This window comes from Calonectris borealis, chromosome 2, assembly GCF_964195595.1.
Source record: "Calonectris borealis chromosome 2, bCalBor7.hap1.2, whole genome shotgun sequence".
NCBI classification, from domain to species: Eukaryota; Metazoa; Chordata; class Aves; order Procellariiformes; family Procellariidae; genus Calonectris; species Calonectris borealis.
The window spans coordinates 94,758,778-94,781,530 of NC_134313.1; the positions used below are offsets into that span (position 1 = coordinate 94,758,778).

Below are 22,753 nucleotides of genomic sequence, written 5' to 3' on the forward strand. Positions count from 1 at the left end.
CCCAGTTCTTTGTTCAGATCCAGAGCTTCTGCTTCTTACATCCTGATTGCTGGCCACATACATTCTGTGGGAAAAAAGCTCTTGTGGTAGTCTGTACCTTAGATTTTTATAAAAGCAGATTTAGCAGTCTGTGTGAATGATTCTCTATTTGGTCTGAACATCTTTATTCATATTTTCCTTTCTTGAATCAAAAGATACCAAATCCCTTAAGATGCCAGTATGTTACGCTGGCTGGATAATGTATCCCTCTCTCATCTAGGCAATAACAGCAGCCTTCCTCTACTGCTGCTTCCATCCCCTATCAATGAAGTAGTTCTGTGTATGTAGCATCAAACAGGAGAAGAGAAAAGTTGCCTCTCTATGAGGACTCTCATTCCATACCATTGCACTGCGTGCGTTATCTATGGGACCCTTTTTTTGTTCTTTACCAGCTAAAGCAAATTTGCCTATGTTGAATGTGTTTAGATAGTTTTTCTGGACAGGACCAGGTTAATTGGGCCCTTGGAGAAACTGTTATTTTTAGGGAACCAGTGAAAGAACAGTTAATGGATATTCTCATGGAGCTATATAAATGGATCTCAGATGTAGTTATATCTGTAATATATAAGTCAAAAAGGCTCCTCCTGGACTGGCTTTCACCTCTATAATCTCTTTGAAATATGAGCTGCCTAGACTGCTGATATAAAGTTCAGTCTCATCTCTTGTGTGTTGTAAGTTGGTAAAGGCGTTCAGATCAGTTGAAATTTTTAATAGAGCACTCTACCATTAGTTATTTAAATAGGACAAATCTGCCCACGCACAGGGTTTCCTTGTTGTCTTGTGATAAACACCATATACTCATGCTGGCCCTGAAAAGCAGTCTGTGTTCTTTCCCTCTCATATGTGAACAGTGGTCATAAAGGTCATGAAAGCCAAATTATGTGAATGCAGACTAGACAGGGGTTTACAAGAATGTATTTGACTGGAATTTGGTGAGCAGTGAAATACGGGAAAGAAATTTATCTCTTTTGCATTTGTATTAGCTCAGAACAGAATGCAAAAGTGAGCAGCCACAAAAACATGTCAAGGCTGACCAGTGCAATCTAAAGCCTCATAAGAATTTTGGTTGAATTAAGAGGTTTACTAAATAGGGAAATGAGCAGAGTTAATTATTCTGCACAATCCCTTAATACTTTTTATCCTCAGTAAGCCTGTATTTCCATGAGGTGTAGAACTGCAGGGTATGACACCATAACCAAGCTTCTTAATTTAGCTAATTAAAGCACCAAGATAGTGAAGATACCTTTCAGCATGCATTAGTTATCTCTTCTTGGATTTTGGGGAGAGATGGTAATTCACTGAAATTTTTGCTCATTTAAAAGGGAGTTTCATGATGTACAGGCAGTTCTGATGAGTAATTTGTGTGTGAAACACTGTATGTCAAAGCCTCCACGAACTGCACACAGTTCATCTTTGTTCAGTTTACAAGTCGATTAAGCCCCAAAAAAAGCAATAATACAGAACGCATGCATCCATAGAGGAATTTTGTTTACAGTGCTTGAGCTTTGGATTCACATCCTGACTTGGCTCCTGTTAGCTTCAGTAAGCCTATAGAAGTTGGCACCTTCTAGGTAGCGGAAGAGAGTGCTTTTTGCATATGCCTTCATGTATTTTTGAAGAAAGTCTAGCACCGTGTCTAGCTAAAATGCTAGGCAGTTGTTCTTTCATTTTTAATTAAGAGCTGGAGTATAATAGACTAGAGACTTGGGTTCTTAAATGCAGTATTTTATGTTGTGATTAAAAATTTACAAAATAAAAACAAACCCAAAGCCTTCACAATATTCCTTTAACTTTAAGCTTTCCAGATGCGCTTCATGCAACTCTTGCCCGTATCATAGATATGCTTCTCTATGTGGTGTCACCAGCACACCATGTATGAGTTCCATTCTTAGTCATTTGAGAACGCTGAAAGCTTTGAAGCTTTTAGTGCTATTTGCTTGTATGCCTAGTCATTGCAGTCCCAATGTCTGTGGTTTATCTTTTCAAGTTCAAGGAGTTTTTAATAATGAAAATGAATACCTTTTCCCTCCCCCCTCCTTCCCCCTCTTGCTCTGTCTTACAGATATAAAGAGGTTAGCTGAAAAGGAAGACTGGGTTGTTGACAATGAAGGTTTGACATCGTTGGTGGGTATACTTGTGTGTCTTGTAGGCACTTTCTTTGCTGGATTTTTTTTTTTTTAATTGCAAGTGTAATGAAACTGGTTTATATTCTCCAAAAATTGAATTATTTTGGACTTTGTCTACAGGTGTGCATACTGGTGTCTGTAGTTTTATTAAAATATGAAAATGTAGGAAGATAAATACAAAATTTTTTGTTTGGATGGTTACCTATTTACAGCACTCTTAACAGATCCCATCACCAAATACAAAGTTATTTTTTTCTTTTCTTTCTTTTCCAAAATTTTTATTTGTACTTCTGAAACTATTATGTCTGAAGTAACTTCAAGTGATAATGGTACTACTAGACAGCAATATTTTTGAAGGTGCAAAACAGAAAAAAAAAAAAAGCATAAATAAAAGCTTTGCAGATTTGTGCCATGTATTGAGAGACAGGAATAAATAAGAATTGGGCATCAAGATATGTAGCATGACTTTCTGCCATAAGTAGGGTTATTTAAATGTATCAGTATAATTACCGCTGACCTCTAGCATGATTTTGCAGTGATAAACAATAATAACTTTCATTAAGCATCTTATTTTAGGGATCGTTTACTGAAGTAAAAAAATTATTTTTGAGGTCACAACAAGTTCAGTTCACATCAAAATGTTTCATAACTTAGTAGGCACGCTACCATGGAATTGGTCTGTAGCTAAATAAATAGGTCACTTGTATGTTATAATGAGAGGTTGAACTGAAAAGCAACTAATTTAGGAGATTGCCTACACACAAACAACAAATAACTTGAAACCAAATTCAGATAAATTAGTGAGATGCTTTCTGGAAATACACAGTAATGAGTAATGCCTAAAACACAGCAAGCACGTTGTAGGTGTGACATAAAAACAATCTGCGAAAGCAGAAGGGGCCTGTGGGAGGGAGGGTTGCTTTCTGTGTATTATCTAAGAGAATGCTCCACAGGCTTTTTTAGTTTTTCTTATTTGCTTCTATAAATACGTGTTTGAAGTTGAGTAGGAGGGCATTAAGCAATCAGAATATACGCATTGTAGGAAGGAGTGTTGTTCGGCAATTGCAGCATCATAACCAGATTTACAGCTTCTGGTCTTGGTTTCAGTTGCCGCTGACTTGGGCAAGTCCCTTAAGTTTTCTGTTTTTCACTCTATTCATCTGTAAAATGGAGGGAGGAAGGAAGGAACTTCCATAAAAGCTTTGTTTCTTTATGCTTTTGCTGTATCCTAACCCATCTTTGTTTAAAAACTGCTTAAGTCTTTTTTGTATTTAGAAAACACCCATGAATTCCTTGTATACAGAACTTCCCTAGATACCTTTTGAGGCCATGGTTGAGACATGCCAAATTTTAATGATGGCAGTTGACTCATGTTTTGTCATAGCAGGGTTATTTATCTACTAGAGTTCATTGTGGTAATATTGTAGCAAAAATTAACCAGTATAAACAAGAGCCAGACAGTCTCTCTGGGGACATTTTAGGCTTAAGATAGAAACTGTATTTTAAGTTTGTAGGAAATACTTTAGCATTTATATTCCAGGTAAAAGATACAGTAAGACACAGAACCAGTTTTCCTCAGTTTCATAATATCCAAAGAATAACATATCTGAACAGCTGTGTTCTCCTGAGGTGTAATGTTTTATTATGTGGAAACAAAAAAACAAGAGCAGTGCTTTCTTTTTCTTTTAAGCGGGTCCGAAAATGGCAAGTACAGATTGTCTTAGCGGCTTGTTTCATGATTTTCAGGTTGCCATGCAGGCATCACTTTCATGATCCACCTCCACCCCAGCTTTTACAGAAATAAAAGTTAGTCCTAAGCCTAAAGTTGGTGACATGCCATAAACTATCTACTGGATAAAAAGCAGGTTTACATGACTTAGAAGCTTTTTTGTCCTCCTCTTTGACCCAAATCCAATAGGATGATGTTCCTCTTTTCTAGAGCAGTGACACCTCTTTGCTTCACGTTGCCCTGTACAACAGCTTCCTGCCTAATAGCAGCAGGCAGCCTCATTAAAAAAAAAAGGTGTGACTTAACAGGGAAGAGAGAAAGACAAGGAAAAACTGACTAATCACTCTGATGCTGTAAACTCGTTTGCACTTTCAGAGTGAAATTAATATATGCATCAAGACATTCATATTTCAGGTTTGGAAACCTGAAGGTAAAAAAAGCCCCCCAAACCAGTGGGTTTTTTTTCCTTCATGTGAAAGCAATTTCAATCCATTTTTCTTAGAAACCTTTTGCTGAAATAAAGTGCAGAAATATCAGATATCCCAGGTGAGATTCTATCCCAGCTTCGATCAAGGGGGGGAGCAGGGAGGGTGTCACAGGCATCTATAATGTAATTGTCAGTATATGCTACCACAAACAAGCTATAAAAATCTTTCATGACGCTTTTAGAGGAGGCTGTTTGGTGTAGAAGTCTCTCATTCGGATTAAAAAAAAAAGTACATTGATCTATGGTAATAATTCTGTAGATAACTTAAGTACAAAAGTACATTGCTACAAAAGGGTCCTCTGGTAATATATGAATCGCGATTTCCCCCCGCCCCTCTTATTTGGGATAATTTGGAAATAAAAAGCTTACCATATGGCACGGAAGTTTTTATATATTTGTAGTATACATTTGACATGCTTATCTAAAGCTAACAAGTCATTTGCCTTTCAGCCATCCCAGTTTGAACAGTGCATTATCCATTCCTTGCAATCTCTTAAAGCTGTGCTGGACTGCAAACCTGGAGAGGCCAGTGTAAGTTTTGATTTATGCTTTTATTGTCATTGTTTTTATGTAAATTACTATGGAGTTTCAGAACAAGAACTTGCAGAGAGAATGATACAGGGGTATAACTTTCCTCTTTTATTTTTTTCCATGTACACCCTTTTCACTGCTGCTAGCTTTTAGAATTCTGTTTGTGTTTCCTTTGTTAGGGGTGATTGTGTGTGTACGGGGCAGATTGGACTTATATTTAAATCTTTAAAGCTGTTCTTGTGAAAAAAATGCTACTAATGTAATTTTCAGATAGCAGTAGATGTGACTATTTACATGAAAAAAAAAAGGAGGGGGGGCATTCCTAGGAGTTACTCTTCACTCTGTTGCATCCAAACTACTTGCAGAACTTAAATTCAGCTTTTTACTTCTGTAAACTTTATTCTAAATCAGGAGTCCTGATTATCCCCATCCACTTAGTACCTTGAGCCCCTGCTTGATTGTGATACTGATGTTTTCTTTCAGGTTTCAGTGGTCTAAGGAAGTTTAACACTTTTCCAACGTCCCTTGGGCCCCTCTGTATGAGTACTGTTTCTCTCTCCTCCCTTATTTTAATTTTTACAGCTAGCTTGTCTAGTTTCTTAATGAACATTATTCAAAAGAATCTGCAGTGCATGATGAATCCTTCTTATCAGAGTGCAAAGATCTTTGAATATCCTGGGAGCTTTTGCTGCAATTCCATTAGCCAACAATGATATGTATCACGTGTACTAGGTACTAGGACTTCTTTTCTTTCAGAGTGTTATCACCTCATGCTTGTCAGACTGTTTATTGGGACTTGTATTCTCTCTCCTCATTTTTAGGGTGGGAAAAAATTGAAATTGATCCATGAGAAAACACTGTGTCCCAGCAGCCATTCCTATAATTGTGTCATCTCCTTAGGGATAGGTTACTCAGGCATTCCTTGAGAATAAGGCCACGTGAAGCTGTTCTGCTGAAATAATATGCTTGCATCTTCAGGTTTTCCAGCAGCAGAAAACACAGGAGGATGTGTGCCAGCTAAGCATTGGGATCATGCAGGTAACTCGAGCACTTTTAAGTATGAAATCGACACAAGTGATTGACAAAAATCTTGCTTTGTACCCTGCCCACCTCCCAAAAGGTAGCTTAAGTTGATGACTGTGTTATTCCTCTGATACACTCTGGGATACTGAGAAATGTTTAAAAGTATGTAGAGTTTACTAGCTGAATCTGATGATATCAAATCCTCAGAGGGTAAGTGACATATTCAAGTGTTTTACTGATTGTGACTGTTCAAGATTTTACTGATGATTGAGCTGATGTCATCTAACATCGATATACTGCAGTAAAAGGAGCAATGCTGATTTTCATCAGCTGAAGATCTAGCTTTTAATTTTTGTATCAGAAAACAATATTCTTTGTAATAAAATCTGATTTTTTTTTAATATATTTGAAATTAGATAATAGCATGCTCTAGGCTTTTGAATCATTTTTACAGGCTTTTCAAATAGAAATCATGAGCCAAAGCAAAAAATGGATTTTAGTGATGCTTCTGCGATGTTTACTTGGGATCAACTGTTCAGATTGAATGCTTGAAAACTATTAACAATGCCGCCTTTGCAAATCAGCAGATTATCACTACATAATTTTAGCCATGCATGATGAAAATCACTTAGCAGGATTAAAAACTCCTGTGTTTTGCTACAAGTAAACTGTGATGCATATAAAATTGAAAATATGCCTTCAAAAGGTGTAACTAAAATGTTACTGTATTTTATGTAAGGCTTAAGACAAAGAAAGGTGATGGTGATTGTTCTGCTTCTATTGACTGTAGTAAAAGTGAATTTAAGAATTTTTTTAGTTCTGGCAGAAAACTTATATCTTGCTTTATTGTTTCCTAGGTCTTTATAGACTGTTTGGAACAATTGAGCACAAAACCTGATGGTGACATAGATACAGCACAGTAAGTACACCAAATAGGACATAGGTGTAGTATTCTGAATTGTGGGTGCAAGCCTCAAATTTCAGTGGTGGTGTGGTTTTATCCCCTGGTATTTCATATTTCTTGTGAATACTTTTGCCTCTGGTTAGTGATGCTTTGAAATTAGAGCTGATACTTTTTATGCCAAACAAATGAGTGACATCATGTAATAAATATGGTACAAGATAATGAAGACGGTATTACTTATACCATTTTATTCAATGATAGGAGTTGTGTGCTGTAGAAGCAGGTATGTAGTTTTTGACGTGACCTTACATGGAATGAGTTGTCCTTGTCACTAAGTAATGTCCAGTCATGGAGAAACAGCCCCTGCCTTTCTTTTCTTCCCTTCTGTTTTGATTGTTTCTATTGGTATTTCTGCTAAATTCTTGAAAGTTTGTGCGATAATTGCTCATGAGCCACTTATTTTAGAGACCAAAACAAGTCAGAATAGTCTGAGTTTCCAAGAGTACCAATTGTTCCTTTGTGAAAAGCCAGAGACTTGGCAAATATTGGTACCTGCAATATGCATTAGAAAAAGGCAAATTAACTGTTGTTCCTAATACCACTTTTCTTTTTTTGCTATTTGGATGACTCTTGGCTGGATAGGCCAAAACAAAATCTGTGGCAAACCAGAGAAGTTATAGAAAATTAAGATGCTTTAAGAAGGAAAGGTCTGTAGCTAGAATAGTACCGTCAGTTCACAAAGCTCCTGCAGGCTTTGTGGACATCTTAGAAAAACTGAGCAAAGTGGGCTGCTTTATTATCTGGTGTGAGGGGGCTTGAAACAAGATTCAGTCTTCTGTTCCAACTGTTCATTTGAATCCATGTGTATCAGATAATCAAAAGCACTATACTACTCACTTCTTAAACAATATTCCTAGTCTTTCAGTTGATGTTGCATCTCCAGATTTGTTTGGAAGCATTCGTGAAGACTTGAGTCTTTCTTCAGTAAGTTTGTTTTCTGTTTCTAAAAGCTGATGTGAAACTTAATATTTCTCAAAGTTACAGGAATGCGGTCCTTTTTTTTTTTTTTAAGTCTTTCAGTTTTTTGGTTTGCTTTTTTAGAGAGCAATTCTGTATTCTAGAGGCATTTCCTAGATACATATGTATATAAGCGTAAGAAAATACAAGGATATAAGGCTTGAATATAAGGCTCTTCTTAAAAGCACTGTTTGTTTATGATACCTTAGTATACCATCTTAAGGTAACTAATGAAGACATTTTTTGAAACCAGATCCCCCTCAGAAACTAAAATGGCATCATTGAAATCCGTGAAAATAGCACTGGTGTTAAAACAGCTAAGGATTTGACTTTTGATTTATCACCTTGTTTTATATTATAAGAACTGGTCTCATTATTAGTTACTTTTTAAAACCCATGAAGATACAGATATTCAGTAATGTAGTTTCTCCCCAAAAAATGACTTTACTGAGAGTAGGTATTATTTGTTTGGCTTGTTTGGATCTGGGTTTGTTTTTTTATGAAATTGGAAAAAAGATTTTTAATATTCTTGACACTTTGACTTTGGTTAATGTAGTTTCTTCTAGTCCGATGGCTGATGAAAAAATGTAGTTGTTCCCTGTAAGAAACCTAGTGAAAATTAATATTCCTTAGTACAGGTTTTAAATGTTGTCAGAAGCCCAGCTTTGCCTCATTTACAAGAGCAATAAGCATTCCTGCTACAGTAAAGAATCACAGATTGCCAAATCAGGCCAAGTTTCTGAATTGCAGACTATAATAATTGGTTCTTTGTATCGTTTTCTTCTTGCAACACATAAATTTTTATATTAATTGTTGACAAAGTAACTTTTTGTGGTTGTGACTTCCTCCCATATGTCATAGGTATGAATGTTTAAATAAAAAAGAAGAAATCAACAATTTTAGACAATGCTTGGTTTCCATGGTATCATATTAATTTTTTTCTGTAGATCACAGAACTCTTTATCTTCTCTTTCCTGATTCAGTAATGAGAACAGAGGAAGTGAGTGACCAGAGTAAGATTTGTCACTGTATTTTTAAAATTCTCATTTTTTGAATAGTCTGTATACCAACAGATTATAACTTAAAGTAGTAGGCGACTGCACATCTCAATACTAGTCATCATATTACTGGAATACAAAACTGTCAGGAGTTCTTCTGGGTCTGAAAACCAACACCATTTTAAATCAGATATGCACTATTGTGATGACTTCATTGTCAAATAATTTTGTGTTCAAAATATTTGCTGGTTTTGATTTTGAACTTCCATCTGAGGTAGAAAAATGTTTTCCCATTGAGAGAAGGAGAGGGGAAGAGGGAAGACCAAATCTATTTAGTAGCTCTATCTTGTTTGGTTCTTTGTCTCTTTGGAAACTACACCTTGTTGCACCAAGGTCAGGGAAAGGCAATTATCGTATCTCAACTCCAGAATGTATTTGTCCTTCTTGTAATTAAAAAAATCATTGAAGAACAGAGATGAGTTTTAACCACCTAGATTTTTTTCAAATTAGCTGCTGAAATTATGTCTTGTACTTCTGGACCTTCTAGTATTTTAGAATAGGTGAGTGCATTCATTCAGTACATGTTTTGCTTCCCTTGTTTTAGCCAGCTTCATGTGAAAGTGAAGATGATCTTCAGTTAATTTTTCATGGTCATAATTCTTAGCATATTTCTTGAAACAAAGTAAAAGCCAGAAACAGCTTCCTGGAAAGCTGTCCAAACCTAATTTTTGTAAAGAAGTCTTAACCGCGATTCTGTATTAGTCACAGCTATTCCAGTGAACGCTCCAGATCCTGTAAGAAAAAGCATACATGTTCAATGATCATACCTGATATTCACTCAGTTCTTGGTGTTTTATTGACAAAAATATTTGTAAACTCCACTTTATCAGCATGTTTATCACACACAGAGTCAATAAAATATTATTCATTTACAGTATTGGTCATGCTGATATTTCTTTTTTCTAACTATTATACTCTTTCTTCTCTTAAAACAAATTTTTAGGAACAGAGGCTTTTAATTGCACTCAGTAACTGCCGTTATCTGGAACGTCATACCTTCCTAAATATAGCTGAACATTTTGAGAAACATGGCTTTCAAGGTGTTGAAAAAATAACTCAAGTAAGTGAGAGCTCTGGAATGAAGTATTGTTGCTTGAAAGAAACAGTTTTTATGTGTTTTACTTTCTCTGGAAATTAAGTGCAAGTGTTCAAATGGCCAAAAGGACTCTTGGGTGAGCCTCCCAAATAAGTGGGACTCCAAGCATCAGTTGGACAGAACAATGATACGGTTGTCTGTGTTCCTGTAAGGCTTAAATAGCTCGTATAGAAAATGTGACCTCTTTCTTATTCAGGACTTGTGTGTTCAATGGCAAAGCTTATCAGATTTCTTAGTAAAGCTGTTTAATGTCACTATGTTTTCTTAATGCAGAGAATAAAAGATCATTATCTCAGAAATATACTTCATAAACTATTTCACCTGGCAATCTGTGTTACTGATGGCTGTTGTTCATAAACTAGTTCAGGGTTTTTTTGTTATGTTTTGGTTTGTGTTTGGGTTTTTTTGTTGTTTTTTTTTTTGTTTTTTTTCCAAAGAACTAAAATGTCAAAGTGGGCGGCAGTAGCTGTCTCATTTTCCTGCCTTTTTGTAAAGATTAATCATTTTTTGAGAAATGTTGTGACTTAATCATTAGGACCATAAAGCTAGTTTATTTCCAGAAACATTTGTTGATTAGAAGTAAAATGTTATCTTTTCCAGTGCAGAGTACAATATTTCACTCGAACTGATGTTTCTACTATATAGTACATCCTTAGTCCCATTCTGCCTGAATGTTGTTGGAATTTCTGTGGCTGAAGTAATTTTGAATAGCATTTAAATGGGGTTGATATGATTTGTATGGTTAGTACAGTATACAAAATTACTCTGGATATTGCCGTTTTTTGCTACTGAGACAGCTGAGAGTTGAGCTAGGTACAGTTAGTGTTGTCTATATAAGCAAATAAGACATCGTTATGTATGTATTCAACACTGTCTTGTACAGCCACATCAAAGTTTGCCATTAAGTGTCTCGTAGGTTTATAAATGACAAAATTCAAATCTTGAAGTTGCAGATTAATTTCAAATCTGTGTTAACCCTTTGAAAGCACTGACTGGTGCAGTACTGCATGTATGGGACACATCAATCAGTAATGCTAGCTGGGAGGGTTTGGATAATTAGGTAGTCATCTTAAAAGGGCGATTTTTGAATCCTTCATTAATTTTGAGAGGCTAGAAGCTCACAGAGGTTTAGAGGGGTTGGTTGATTGTTTCAGTTTTTTGTTCTGTCACCTAAACATCTGTAAGTTTCTTAATTTATTTAACTATTTATTAGTTAAAAAAATTTGCAATGAAGAATTGACAAAATTTTTTCAAAACAGAATTTGTTTTTATCTGAGAAGACTGAAACAAAACTATACTTTTAAATTCTGTTAGCGTTATAGGTTGAATTTTAAATTGAATTTTGTAGTGTATGTTGATAAAAACTATGTGTTGTTTGGTTGGGTTTTTTTTAAAGTTGCCTTTGGTTAGAAGGGAAATCATTATTATCTAATATTCTGAAGATATAGAAATCATAAAATGGTAGCCAAGAAAATTTCCTTGCATTCTATGTGGTTGTTATTTCCATTTTTTTTTCTTTGTGTGCCAAATACGAAGTTACAATAAAATAATCTCATTCCTGAAGGCTTATCTGTCTGTCTATTCTTGACTCAAATATTGCAGTTCCCTTTTCTCTTCACTTACCAATATAGGCATGCCAGAGGAGAACACAGTTTAGAGACATCCCTGCAGTGAATAAGCTTCATCTCTTACTCTGCAGCTTGCAGGATTAAATCTTTAGAAACAAATGATAAGAAGTTGGTATTTTTCTTTTCTTTCTTTCTTCTGAATTCCCAGTTTGATCTAAAGTCCTGTCGTCTTCCTCAGTTTTAAACCCCTTTGCTTCTGGAAATTATCATTCATATATATATAAAATATATATGCTTTTTTCCCTAATGGTTGTGGAAAATGAGTACTAGTTTAAAAGCTTTACTTTGCTATTGTTTAAGCTCTTACTTCTACTTAGATGTAGTTACGTTTATAAGTCACATGATATTTTCAGCATGTTTTATTTGCATTTAGAATTCATTACCATTGTAAGATACTGACTTTCTACTTTAACGTTTTATGATATGCATTGTGTTCCAGAATTGTTTTAGAAGCTATAATTACAGGAGGTACCTGTGTTTCATAAAAAGTCTTGTATAAAATTTAAAGTTGTTCAGATACTATGAACAAACTCTGCATATTCCTTTAGCTTTCAGTGTGAATTACTAAAAATTGCATAGAAAGCTGTTAAAGAGAAAAATTCTGCAGATGTTGGTGAGCTGCAGCTTATGCACCTGTTGTACAGATACGCCTTGAAGTAGAGTAGGGAAGTTCGCATGTATAGTTTGAGAAGGCAGACGCTCCTAAATAAATTTGTGTGTTTTTCAAATATAGAGCAGATAGTGGGAAATTGTAATATTACGATTGGTAGATCTTAAGTATTATATGAAAATCTTCATGTTTCAGGATGGAAATTATTATGGGCATATTTTAAAGTATTGACAAAATTCAGTTGTTTACTTGGTGCAACATCAAGTCCTGACAATTACAGTGTTATCTGCCTGCTTTGGCATTCCTTGGACTTTTCCCAAAAATGTCTGCTGCTGAGCACAATCAGAAAACAAAAAATTATACTGGATAGGATGGACAGATAATATGGAAGTTCCTAGGATTTTATATATGTAATTATGAACTGAAATGTGTAAGTAATTGCTACTCTTTACCAAAAATTAAAGAAGACATGAGGTAAATTTTTGGGGTATGTGATTTAATTCTTGTAATTAATGACTATTTATTATGTTCTTTCTCTTTTCTTTTTCTTCTTTTTTTTTGTTTTGTTTTTTTTAGGTTAGTATGGAATCCTTGAAAGAGCTGGATCAAAGACTGTTTGAAATGTACATTGAATTCAAGGCAGATCCGATAGTTGGGTCATTAGAACCTGGCATTTATGCAGGATATTTTGATTGGAAAGATTGTCTTGTTCCAGCAGGTAAATATCTGCTTATTAAACTCTGAAATTATTTTAACAGTGATTGACAGGAGCTAAAATATACTGTACAATTAAAAACTTTTTTCTAGTCTATGTTTTTAACTTTTGACAAGTTCTTATAATAAGTTCTTTCTCACAGACTTTACTTAATTCCTAAATCATTTTTCAAATACCCCCAAATGATTAAAGCAGCTTTTATCATTGATAATCTCTTTAATACTTGTTTTTTGTGATTATTTTGCTTCATTGCTTATATATAATAGAAAGAATTATAAAAGACATCTTTGAATTTAATAAGAAAATAGCATTGAGATTGTTTGGGATTTTTTCCAAAGAATCTGGCTGCTTTTGTAACAGATGTAATTACAGTTCTGAAAAGGTAAAATTATGAGAAAATGCATACTATAACAGTAGTTCAGCAAAGAATGTTAAACCATCAAAGAAGGGCAGGTATAAGGTATTTAGAATGACTGAGATGTTAGTCATTATTTAGGTGCTTTAAGAGCCTCTGTTTTAAGGAAGCATAATACAAATGAGTCTTCTTTTTTTTTAACTAGTGAATACTGTGCACATCTTAACATTTAGGTCCTTTGAACATCTAATTTGTCATATCTAATACATCTAAACCACTTATCATATGAATGCCTGGTTAATATCAAGTAGAAATTAGTTGCCGTAACACAGTATATGGCATCTTGAAGGTGGTCTTGTATTAATTTTTCAGTAAATCAATGATTGACATGACAATTTGTACTTTCTTGTTTTGATTGTTTCATACAGTTGTATATGGCAAGCCTAGTAGAAATTTTGTGGTACTTTAAAATTTGATAGAGAGGTAATTACAAGAAGCACACTTGTAATCTGTGAATCAAGAGCTGCAGTGCTTGCTCGCTGGGCCTTAAAAACACAAAGATTATAAGGTTTATTACTTTAGACAAAAGTCTCTTCTATCTTTTGTAACTACTTTTGTGCTCAGAATATATGCTCTAATACAGTTTATAGCGGAAATAACTTAGATTTTAATCTTGCATATTCAAATTTATATCTGAATAATACATAACTTCTCGTCATGTTTGAAGTATGTTTTTTGCTTGGCATGTTTGCATTCCCACCAGCTGACAAAGAGAAAGAAGTTGTGTCAGCTTTTTATACGCTCATTTCTTGATCTAGTGCATTGGGCTTTACTTACTAGACTCGCGGTGCCTTTGGGATTATTCTGTAGTATTTTTTTGTTTAAAGGGAATATTGAATTAGAGGTATGCCTTAGTCTGCTTGTTGCCCAATTTATTGTTGGTTTTATGTACTTTCTCTGCAACTTTTTGGCAAAATCAAAGTAAAGATGGTGAATATTAGAGACTCCTCTTCAGCGTTACATATTATAGTGTTGGCCAAGAGGTGCCAATTTGAAGTAGTAAAAAAGCTGTTTGGTTTTTTTTTTCTCTGTTAATACCCAAGCTAGACATGTTAAGAAAGAAGAAGTGACTAAATGTTCCATGCTTCTCCACCTTGATGAACCATCTTTCTGATTAATAAATTCTGTCAAATGTACCCTGTTTACTATTGGTATAAAAGAGTAACTTCGAGTACCTTCAATTTCTTTGCTTATAGCAATGGTTAGTTGACCCTGAAAATATTTGGTGCTCTGAAGATAAAATTAGTAAGTGACTGGGAAAGCCTCCCTGTTGGAGGAGGTAGATGAACGTCATTATTGAAAAGGACTAGAGGGGGAAAAAAAAAAAGACCTCTTCACAGGGCATATGATAGTCTCATTTTTTCCAGTATTCAATTACAAAAAAAAAATCACCCAGCAAGCATATAATTGATTTTTTTTTTCTAATAAACTAGTATTTACAAACAACATTAAATTGTACAAGATTATAGTTGAGAAAATATACCCGTATGTAATCTAAAAGATGCAGTTAGTGCTCCAGTGGACATACTATCTTTTCATTTTCCACTTAGAAAAACCCAAAGCAAACAAAGCTTTACTTTGCAGTTCATCTCCAAGTACAGCATGAAAAGTATCTACTTTATTAAACTAAAATAGCATATAGATGACTCCGAGTGGGTCACACAGAGTCAAACACACAGTTCATGCAAGGATTTGTTAAAGATCAGCACATTGATTTGTTGAGGAAAAAAAATTATTTGTATAGTAGAAATTGTCTGTTCTTCAGTAATCTTTATGACTGCAAAAATTTAAAGATTTTATTTGAGTCGTTTGACTGGTTTAGATCTTGAGTTTTGTAGCCTTAATTTTAAAAAAGAAAAAAAAGTTGATGGTGTTGGCAAGGCAAAACATCTAGGCCTCAGTTGTGTTCCTGAGTGGTACTATCAGTGTTGTGTAGTATTGCATAATTAAAGTTACTCGACATTCCTACTCGACGTTCCTTAGTGAATACAACTATGCCTGATTGCCAAGACATAATAGTTTGGCCTGAAGTTTTTCTGGATGGTGTTTTTGCATTAGCTTTCAAATAGTACTAGTGATAATAAAAAGGCAAATTTTGACAAGAACAGTTCTTTTTTTTGAAAGGAAAGAAGAGGGCAAAGACATCAATTTGCCCATATTTAAAAGATAAGGTAAAAGGCAAATAATTTCCCTGATGCAGTCTGAAACTTTCGAGCATTCCATCTGGCGATTGAAAATTTGACCAGAGTGGGGGCATGTTGATGCCACAGATGTATCTTTTGCAAAGGACATTTTGGAAAAACGTGAGTATGAAAATATTCGGGAATTGGTTAGGAATAAAATTGAGAATTTTCTGGTGATGAATTTCCCGTGTTGCTAGTCTAGCCCAGAGCTGCTGGGTTGCAACTCTTTTAAACAATTGTACTGGTCAAGCACTAGCAAGTATTACCTGATGCTCCCCCTGCTGTTACCAAGCAGAATGAAGAAGCTGGAAGGCTGAATAGAATGCAGAGAACACCTCATCTGGACTATTGGGGAGGTAATGCTTCTGGGTAGATGGAATTTTTCGTGGGGTTGATATCAGTGCTGGTAGAAAATAAGGTAACTGCAAGGGAGGGAGCAGACTGGAACAGAAAGCTTGTTGAAGACCGTTATCAAGCAAGGAACGAAGGTTGGAACAAAGAAGGAAACCAGGACTGGATAAGCAAGGTAGAAACATAAATTAGGGTAGGATTTAGAAATGGAATTAACACAGAAATGGATTGAAAGGGATTATACAAACAGGAGACAGACTTGAAGTGCAAATAAAAGGGCAGAGAGGTCTGATACTCACTAGATCCGTGAGTTTACCAGAAACTGCAGAGTAATCGAAGAAATCCCCTCAATCTTGCACTTCTGTCCTCTAGGGATGACAACCTATTAATGTTACTGATCACTTTCTTTGCATAGCTGGCAGAAGTTATGTATATACTTATAATAACACTACAGGCAATGCTACGTGCTATGTATAGGAAGTACCACTGAAAAACACAACAATGGCCTAAATGTTTTGCCTTGCCAATGCCACCAACGTTGTTTCTTTTTTAGAATCAAGGCTACAAAAGTCAAGGTCTACAACATCAGCCAAATGATTCAAATACATATAAATCTACTGTACAGAAGTTACACGTATGCATTGCCAAGTCTGTTGTTGAGCCATATAGACCAATGCAGTAGGAGAATTTTCTGGCTTCCCCGTTCTGGTTTTTTGCTTGCTTTCTTTTCAATGTCAATAAAAATTATGTACAGAAAAAACTACACAAAAACAATCAAGCGTAATCCAACCTTTAAATAATAACATTTTTTCCCACATGGGTACACTTGACTTGCTTCATGAAATGGAGGCTGCTTTGGAGAGAAAACTGGGTTTTGTGTTAAGTGGAGCTGTTACAGGCAAAAATCTATCCTCAGCTGTTACAGACTTTGAGAAGTGAGTGAAGCATAATCTGGGAGGGGGAACAAAAGTGGAGGCAGAATTCTGTCCCTGCCTCCGCAGGGTTTTCTATGTCATGTTAATAACTCACTTAAACATTTTTGTCTTTATCTTTAAAATGCCTTCTTTGACTCCTGTCAATTTGAGCATTCATGTTGAATTTGACTACCTGAAGTCTTGTAGTATATAGAATATTCAAAAAAATCTCATCCCAAAACCTTGACAATCTATTTATCATTGGCAACTTTGCAGTCATCTGTCTGTAAGTACTGGGGCCAATACTTCCTTCCATGATATAATTCATGGGGAAATAGAAGAATAAATTAACAGTTCTGAAGAAATTAGAATGAAATTAAGAAGCCTGCCTTTTGAGCAAGCTTTGAAAAATAAGTAATACTAAAGTTTTGTACCATGTTTCTGTCAGTGTGGAAAAAGCCTTGCTCACCTAAGCAATTGTCCTGTAATTATCAGATATTTACTTATACATATGGTTTTTGTTACAGTTTTAAATATAAGGAAGGGCAAATTGTTTGCATGGGGCAAATTTTAATTTAGCCTGTGTGCTAAAACTTTTATTGTTTAGTTTTTCAACATACATATTCTTTTCAATATGAAAGTTCTGAATTTCAGAAAACTTGTGCACAATGTAATTATACATTTGCCCCTTTATTTTGATCTAAGGTGTGACTTCTGGTGTTAGAAGGCAGTATGATTAACTTAATTAGATTTATTGTTAATAACTAACTTTCATTTAAATTTTCATTTTAATTTCAATGTTGACTTCTGAGTCTTTACAACAAAGACTTCAATTTTACCATGCAGCAACAAGGAAATACAGTTTGGTTCTTTTTTCTTCTTTGAAACATTGTTCTAATTTAATCTATGGTATTAACAGAATTAAAAGAGATGAAAGGGATAATGGGAAACATAACGTTAATCAGCTGCTGAGTATGTTTTTAGATTTTTTTTTGTGTATGCTGGTCAATCAGCTAGTTCAGTGTACAAGACTTTCTTTTGTGTTCATTCTTCTCTCTTTCGGTAGTAAGTTGTGTTTTGTTGGGTTTTTTTAAATTCTATTTTAAATGCATAAATTTTATCTGACAAGCAAAATTAGGCTCTGTGATCTCTTCTGGATTCCAAGCCTATAGTCTTTTGGAGGGTTAACAAGGTGGTTGTGTTACTCTGAATTTGGAAAGAAAAGATTTCTGTGTTTTGAAGTTTGTGCGGTACAAGCAAAAGTAGTTGTATGTGGGCATTCAATCTTTTAGATTATTAATGTGAGCTTTTGCATGCAAATGTCAAATTACTTTTAATAATGTGGCAAGTTTAATTATATTTTATTTGTTTAGATATACAACAGGTACATAAATTTGAGACTCTAGTATGTGTGGATTTGTTTACCACACAAAAAGTGGGTGTTCATTTATTTTTCTGAGGAATTCAGATATCGTGACCTCTTTTCATAAATTATGTTTTAATACTGGCTGCTGTGCAGTCTAGCCAACATTCACTCAAAGTTCACAGCACACAGAGTTGAAGGGGCTAGTCTAACAATCTTTTTAAAATATGTATATTCTGTGTTTCATTGGTGTTGTCAGATTTTTTTCTTGTAGTATTTAAAATTTCACATCGCATTGAAAGTTTCAGGTGATTTCGCACTTTCAGTTGAAAGTTGATTGTTTGTGTTTTTTAGATATTCATTCTGTACTTGGCATAAATTGAATATAGTAGAGTTAAATCTGAATTTCTTATTTGGCATGTTAAGGGGGCATTGTTTGAAACATTTCAAATATATCAAATGCCATTCTTACAGTAAAAGATTAAGTGCGTCAGATCTGCTAAATCAGATTTGATATACTTGTCACATCTCTTATCTGTTATTTGTCTAATTTCAAAATCTAATAAAAAACTTCTAATGGCAATAGCCTGATGAAAAGGTACTCAACAGTTAAAAACGAAATATCAAAAGGCGTATTTAATTTGTTGTTACACAGCGACATACTTGTCAACTCTAACTTTTCTTCTTTTGTTTCATTTGGGGCACCAGCACCCTGCTTACATGAAAGATGACAAGTGCCTTTACATCTTAAAAACATTTGGATATAGTAGAAACTTTTCTTTTTTTTTTTAAGAAATAGGCAATTACTTTTTGACCGAAATGTGAAAAATAGTTTGGTTTGAAATCTCTGTAACCCTTTAGATTTCTTCTAACACTTCAAATGGATGGCTTCAGAATCATCTTACAAGATGTAGATGTTTTTGAACTCCAACAGATCTCAAACTGTTGATGTCCTGTCGTCTTATGTTTTAGTAAGGCCAAATTCTGCTATTTTGATGCAGGGATAGAACGTGCTAGTTAGTCTTTGTATGTGAACAGGAAGAAAACAATGATACTTTTGCAGTTCTGTTGCATATAAGAAATAAATGCCATAATATTTAAAAAAAAATAAGTGTTCTGCACTGGCAAATAAAGTTGCTAGAGGACTTGTCACTTGTGCTTTTTTTATTACAAAATGCCAGTTGTTTAACTGTTTGACACAGTCACAGGTGTATTCCGCTAGCTAGTTATTTTTGGCTAGAGTAGGGGGAGTAGAAGGAGAGGGTACGGACTGAAGCCTAATGTGTCTTACAGCGTGCACGTTCTTGCATTGTATGCCATAGTATTTCATTTTCTTGCAGCATTTCTCAGGCTGCAGTTTAGAGTGCACAGGGGGTTCAGAGTTGGCGAGAGTGCCAATATTTGCTACTGAAAAGGCAACTTCCCTTTAACTGCTAGCAATTGCAGCAGCAAAGTGGGGGTTTTTTCCCCCCTCTCTCGGTCTTCTCTCTGTCCTCTCTCTCTTTTCATATAAAGTATAGCTGGGTCTCTTTTCTGCATCCTGGAAGAACTGAGCTGCAGCAAGCTCATCTGGGACATATGAAGGAAAAAAAGAAAAAAGAGGAGACCACATAAACACAGGGCTGCAGAAAAGAGCATCAGCACTTGAAGAAACAGCTGTGTATCTGTATTGGTATGTTGTGCCTTTGTGGAAAAACCTTTTGGAACACTGGAGTATTCTTATACATGGTACTCTTTAAGTACTCCACTTAATACTATGCTATTTCTCATTCAAACTAGCTGCGTTTGCAACATACGTTAGTAAATTGATATTTTATTAGAATGAGCTGAATTCAACATCCTTAAATGACCTGTTCAGCCAGGAAGTGTGACAGTCCATGTGTTGCATGGCTGCAGTTCTTGCATTTGGTTTACTACACATAATTCTTCACAGAGTAGAATCATGTACTAAAAATTCAAAGTCAGGGGTTATCATATTGTAGCCTTTCAATTAGTTTTGTAAAAAAAAGTTGGTGGTGCTTCAGATGGGCTTGGGAGCCAGAACTGAAGACCAGGGAGGTGAGGGGGGTACGATAAGGTCGTAGTATAAAAAGCCAAAAGCTTAGAACTCCAATAGTCACTATTACTATTATTTCTTTTTATTTGATTATAAGCCAAAAAAAAATTAAAACCTTGGTAGTGATGTGTGTTCAAGTGGGCTCGGTGTTAGACTGCTCCTTCAATCATTGCCCTTAGAAACTAGATTTTTATTATCTTGGTAATGGTCAAGGTAGTTTCTGTGGCAATCTTTAACAAACTGAGGTGTAATGAAATAAGTGGAGTCGGGAAAGCAAGTCACATGAAAAGTAAAATTTCCTGTAGTCCCAAACTGTGGTGTTGGGTCTGTCTCAGACTCCTTAGTTAAGCTTTTTAGCTTGGGCTTATTCTCTTCCTACAAGGACTTACTTCCACAGGCATGCTCACTGTAGATGCTTTGTTGTTTCTCACGTAATATCCAGTTGGGTAGTGTTTGCTGCTGAAAGATCTTGGGACTGCTCTCTTCTCGTACCCCAGAACTGTTTTAAAGTCCCTTTGACAATCTCTAGCCAGATCCCAAAGGCATTCCTGCTTGCGCTGCTCTTGCATGGCTCTCAATTAGTGTAGGAGTCTTAGCCTTCTGCATTGACAGAACTAATTTTTTACTATACAGCATTTATCTGCTGAGAGTTTAAAGGTATTCTCAGGGTTATCTTTTTCTTATTTTATATTTAAATGTATTTGCTCGCTTGGAAGAGTTGCATTTTTCATGTTGTATTGGCTAATGCATACGATTACATTTCCATTTTGAGGTTGTCAGTGCTGCAGGCAAGATCCCGTAGAAATCAAGGCATCCATTTTAAAAGTTGGGTTCAACTTTTGATACGCTATAGAACACTGGAACTTTAAACTGTGCAATAGTTTATTAGGTCATATTGAGGTCATAGTCTTAGTTTCAGAAGACAGGGTGTGCATGGGAGCACTGTGAGATCGAGAAGCATCTACAGGTCATGATTAGTATTTGGGAAACTTTAGTGTGGTGTTGTTACCTACTCATAGGTGACTGTGGCTCTCATTTAAGGCTAATGGTTGATCTGTAGTAGAGGTTTGTCTGCTGCTGTTTGTAGCTAAGTCATAGTCTTCTAGCTCAAACTATAATGATTCAGAGTTTTGTGCATGTTGTTGAAATGGGAAGTTTCAAGTTAGAACTTTGCTATTGGTCTAAGTAAACTCAGCTGCATCAAAATTATCAGACTTGTCTGTGCAGGGAGCTGCCTATATGGTTCCTATATTTCACACTGCTGTGCTTAAAGAGTAGTTTTGTCGTGTTAATCTTTAGCATGTAGGTACTAGTTAGAAACAATCCATAACACCATGTGTTCTCCCCTGATAAAGGTGCTTAGTGTCTTCTTGTGGGGATTCTTCAAGGGCCATACAAAATACAGCATTACAGTACCTCCTGTACCACCTGCGCAGATGCAGAGAATCATAAAATACTTGGGATTTGCCCCAAGGGGTACAACTCAGCAGGGGTGGTCCAAAAGCCTTGATGCCCTTAGTAAACCCACTGGTCAGTTCACGTTGTTGGTTACAGTTTGAAATGTTGCATAAGGGGTCTATGGTCAAGCATAAAAACAATACTGAATTCAAGATGAAAGAGGAGTGATAAAAATGATTATTTTCTAATCCCTGAATGTGTGCAGTAGTTAAGGATGTTGTAGTTATTAACACTTTAAATACACTGATGAAAATACAGTCTCCAAGATGTACCTTGCCACTGGACAGCAAAACTAGCAGAGTGGGAAAATAGCTGTCTACTCAATGCTTCAATAACACTTTCTGCCCAGGGGTGTGTGTGTGTTTTTAAGTTGAAAATTTTAGTGTAACAAAAAGTCTCAGCTTTCTATACAAAATTTCTATACAAAATTCAGCCTGGAGCATATTCTCTGTAGCCAAGCTATCAAGCCCTTGAACTCTTACTTTTTAAGTGGGAAAATATGATAGACTTCTAACAGTACAGCAGATCCATTGTAATAAAAAGCATTTCATTAGTTTAAAATTTCTTTGCACGACGAATAGCAATTTAAATTTAATGAAACACTTAAACTTTATTGATGTGTGGATGAAATTATAGTGTTGGACTTGTTCAGCAGTTGAAGTAATTCAAAATTATTAAAAGCTTTTACTTTGAACTGTGAAAAATCTTAAGCTTTCCAGTTATTGTGGGTCACTCCTGAGTCCAGATAGCTTCCAAATGTTAATTTTGGACTTGAACAATTTTTAAGGATCTATTGTTCAGGTCATGCAAAGACATTCTTCATTTCAAATCCATGCCCTTTTCAAAATGCTGTAGGGATTCAGTGAAACTTGGAAGTGAAAAACTATGAAATAGTAACATTGGAAGCCAGTGCAAGTTCTCACCTTTGCTCTAATAAACAGGATAAATATGCGCTCTCACTGAGTACTGTATGTGCCTCGCAACAATTTTTATCTCATTTTTTCTTTTTCCTAGCAGAGTAGAGGGCAGTAAGGGTTGGTGGGTTTTTTT

The 22,753-nt window shown here is 35.3% G+C and overlaps 1 protein-coding gene across 5 annotated transcripts in view; it reads left to right on the plus strand.

Moving 5' to 3' along the window:
- EXOC2 (exocyst complex component 2) overlaps window positions 1-22,753 on the plus strand; it is a 131,084-nt gene that overhangs the window by 82,341 nt on the left and 25,990 nt on the right. For all 5 annotated transcript variants that reach the window (XM_075142572.1, XM_075142571.1, XM_075142575.1 and 2 more), the window contains exons 17-23: window positions 2,102-2,163; window positions 4,832-4,912; window positions 5,891-5,950; window positions 6,793-6,854; window positions 7,757-7,823; window positions 9,858-9,974; window positions 12,825-12,966. In XM_075142572.1, the coding sequence (XP_074998673.1) occupies window positions 2,102-2,163; window positions 4,832-4,912; window positions 5,891-5,950; window positions 6,793-6,854; window positions 7,757-7,823; window positions 9,858-9,974; window positions 12,825-12,966 (591 nt within the window). The remainder of the gene's footprint in view (window positions 1-2,101; window positions 2,164-4,831; window positions 4,913-5,890; window positions 5,951-6,792; window positions 6,855-7,756; window positions 7,824-9,857; window positions 9,975-12,824; window positions 12,967-22,753) is intronic.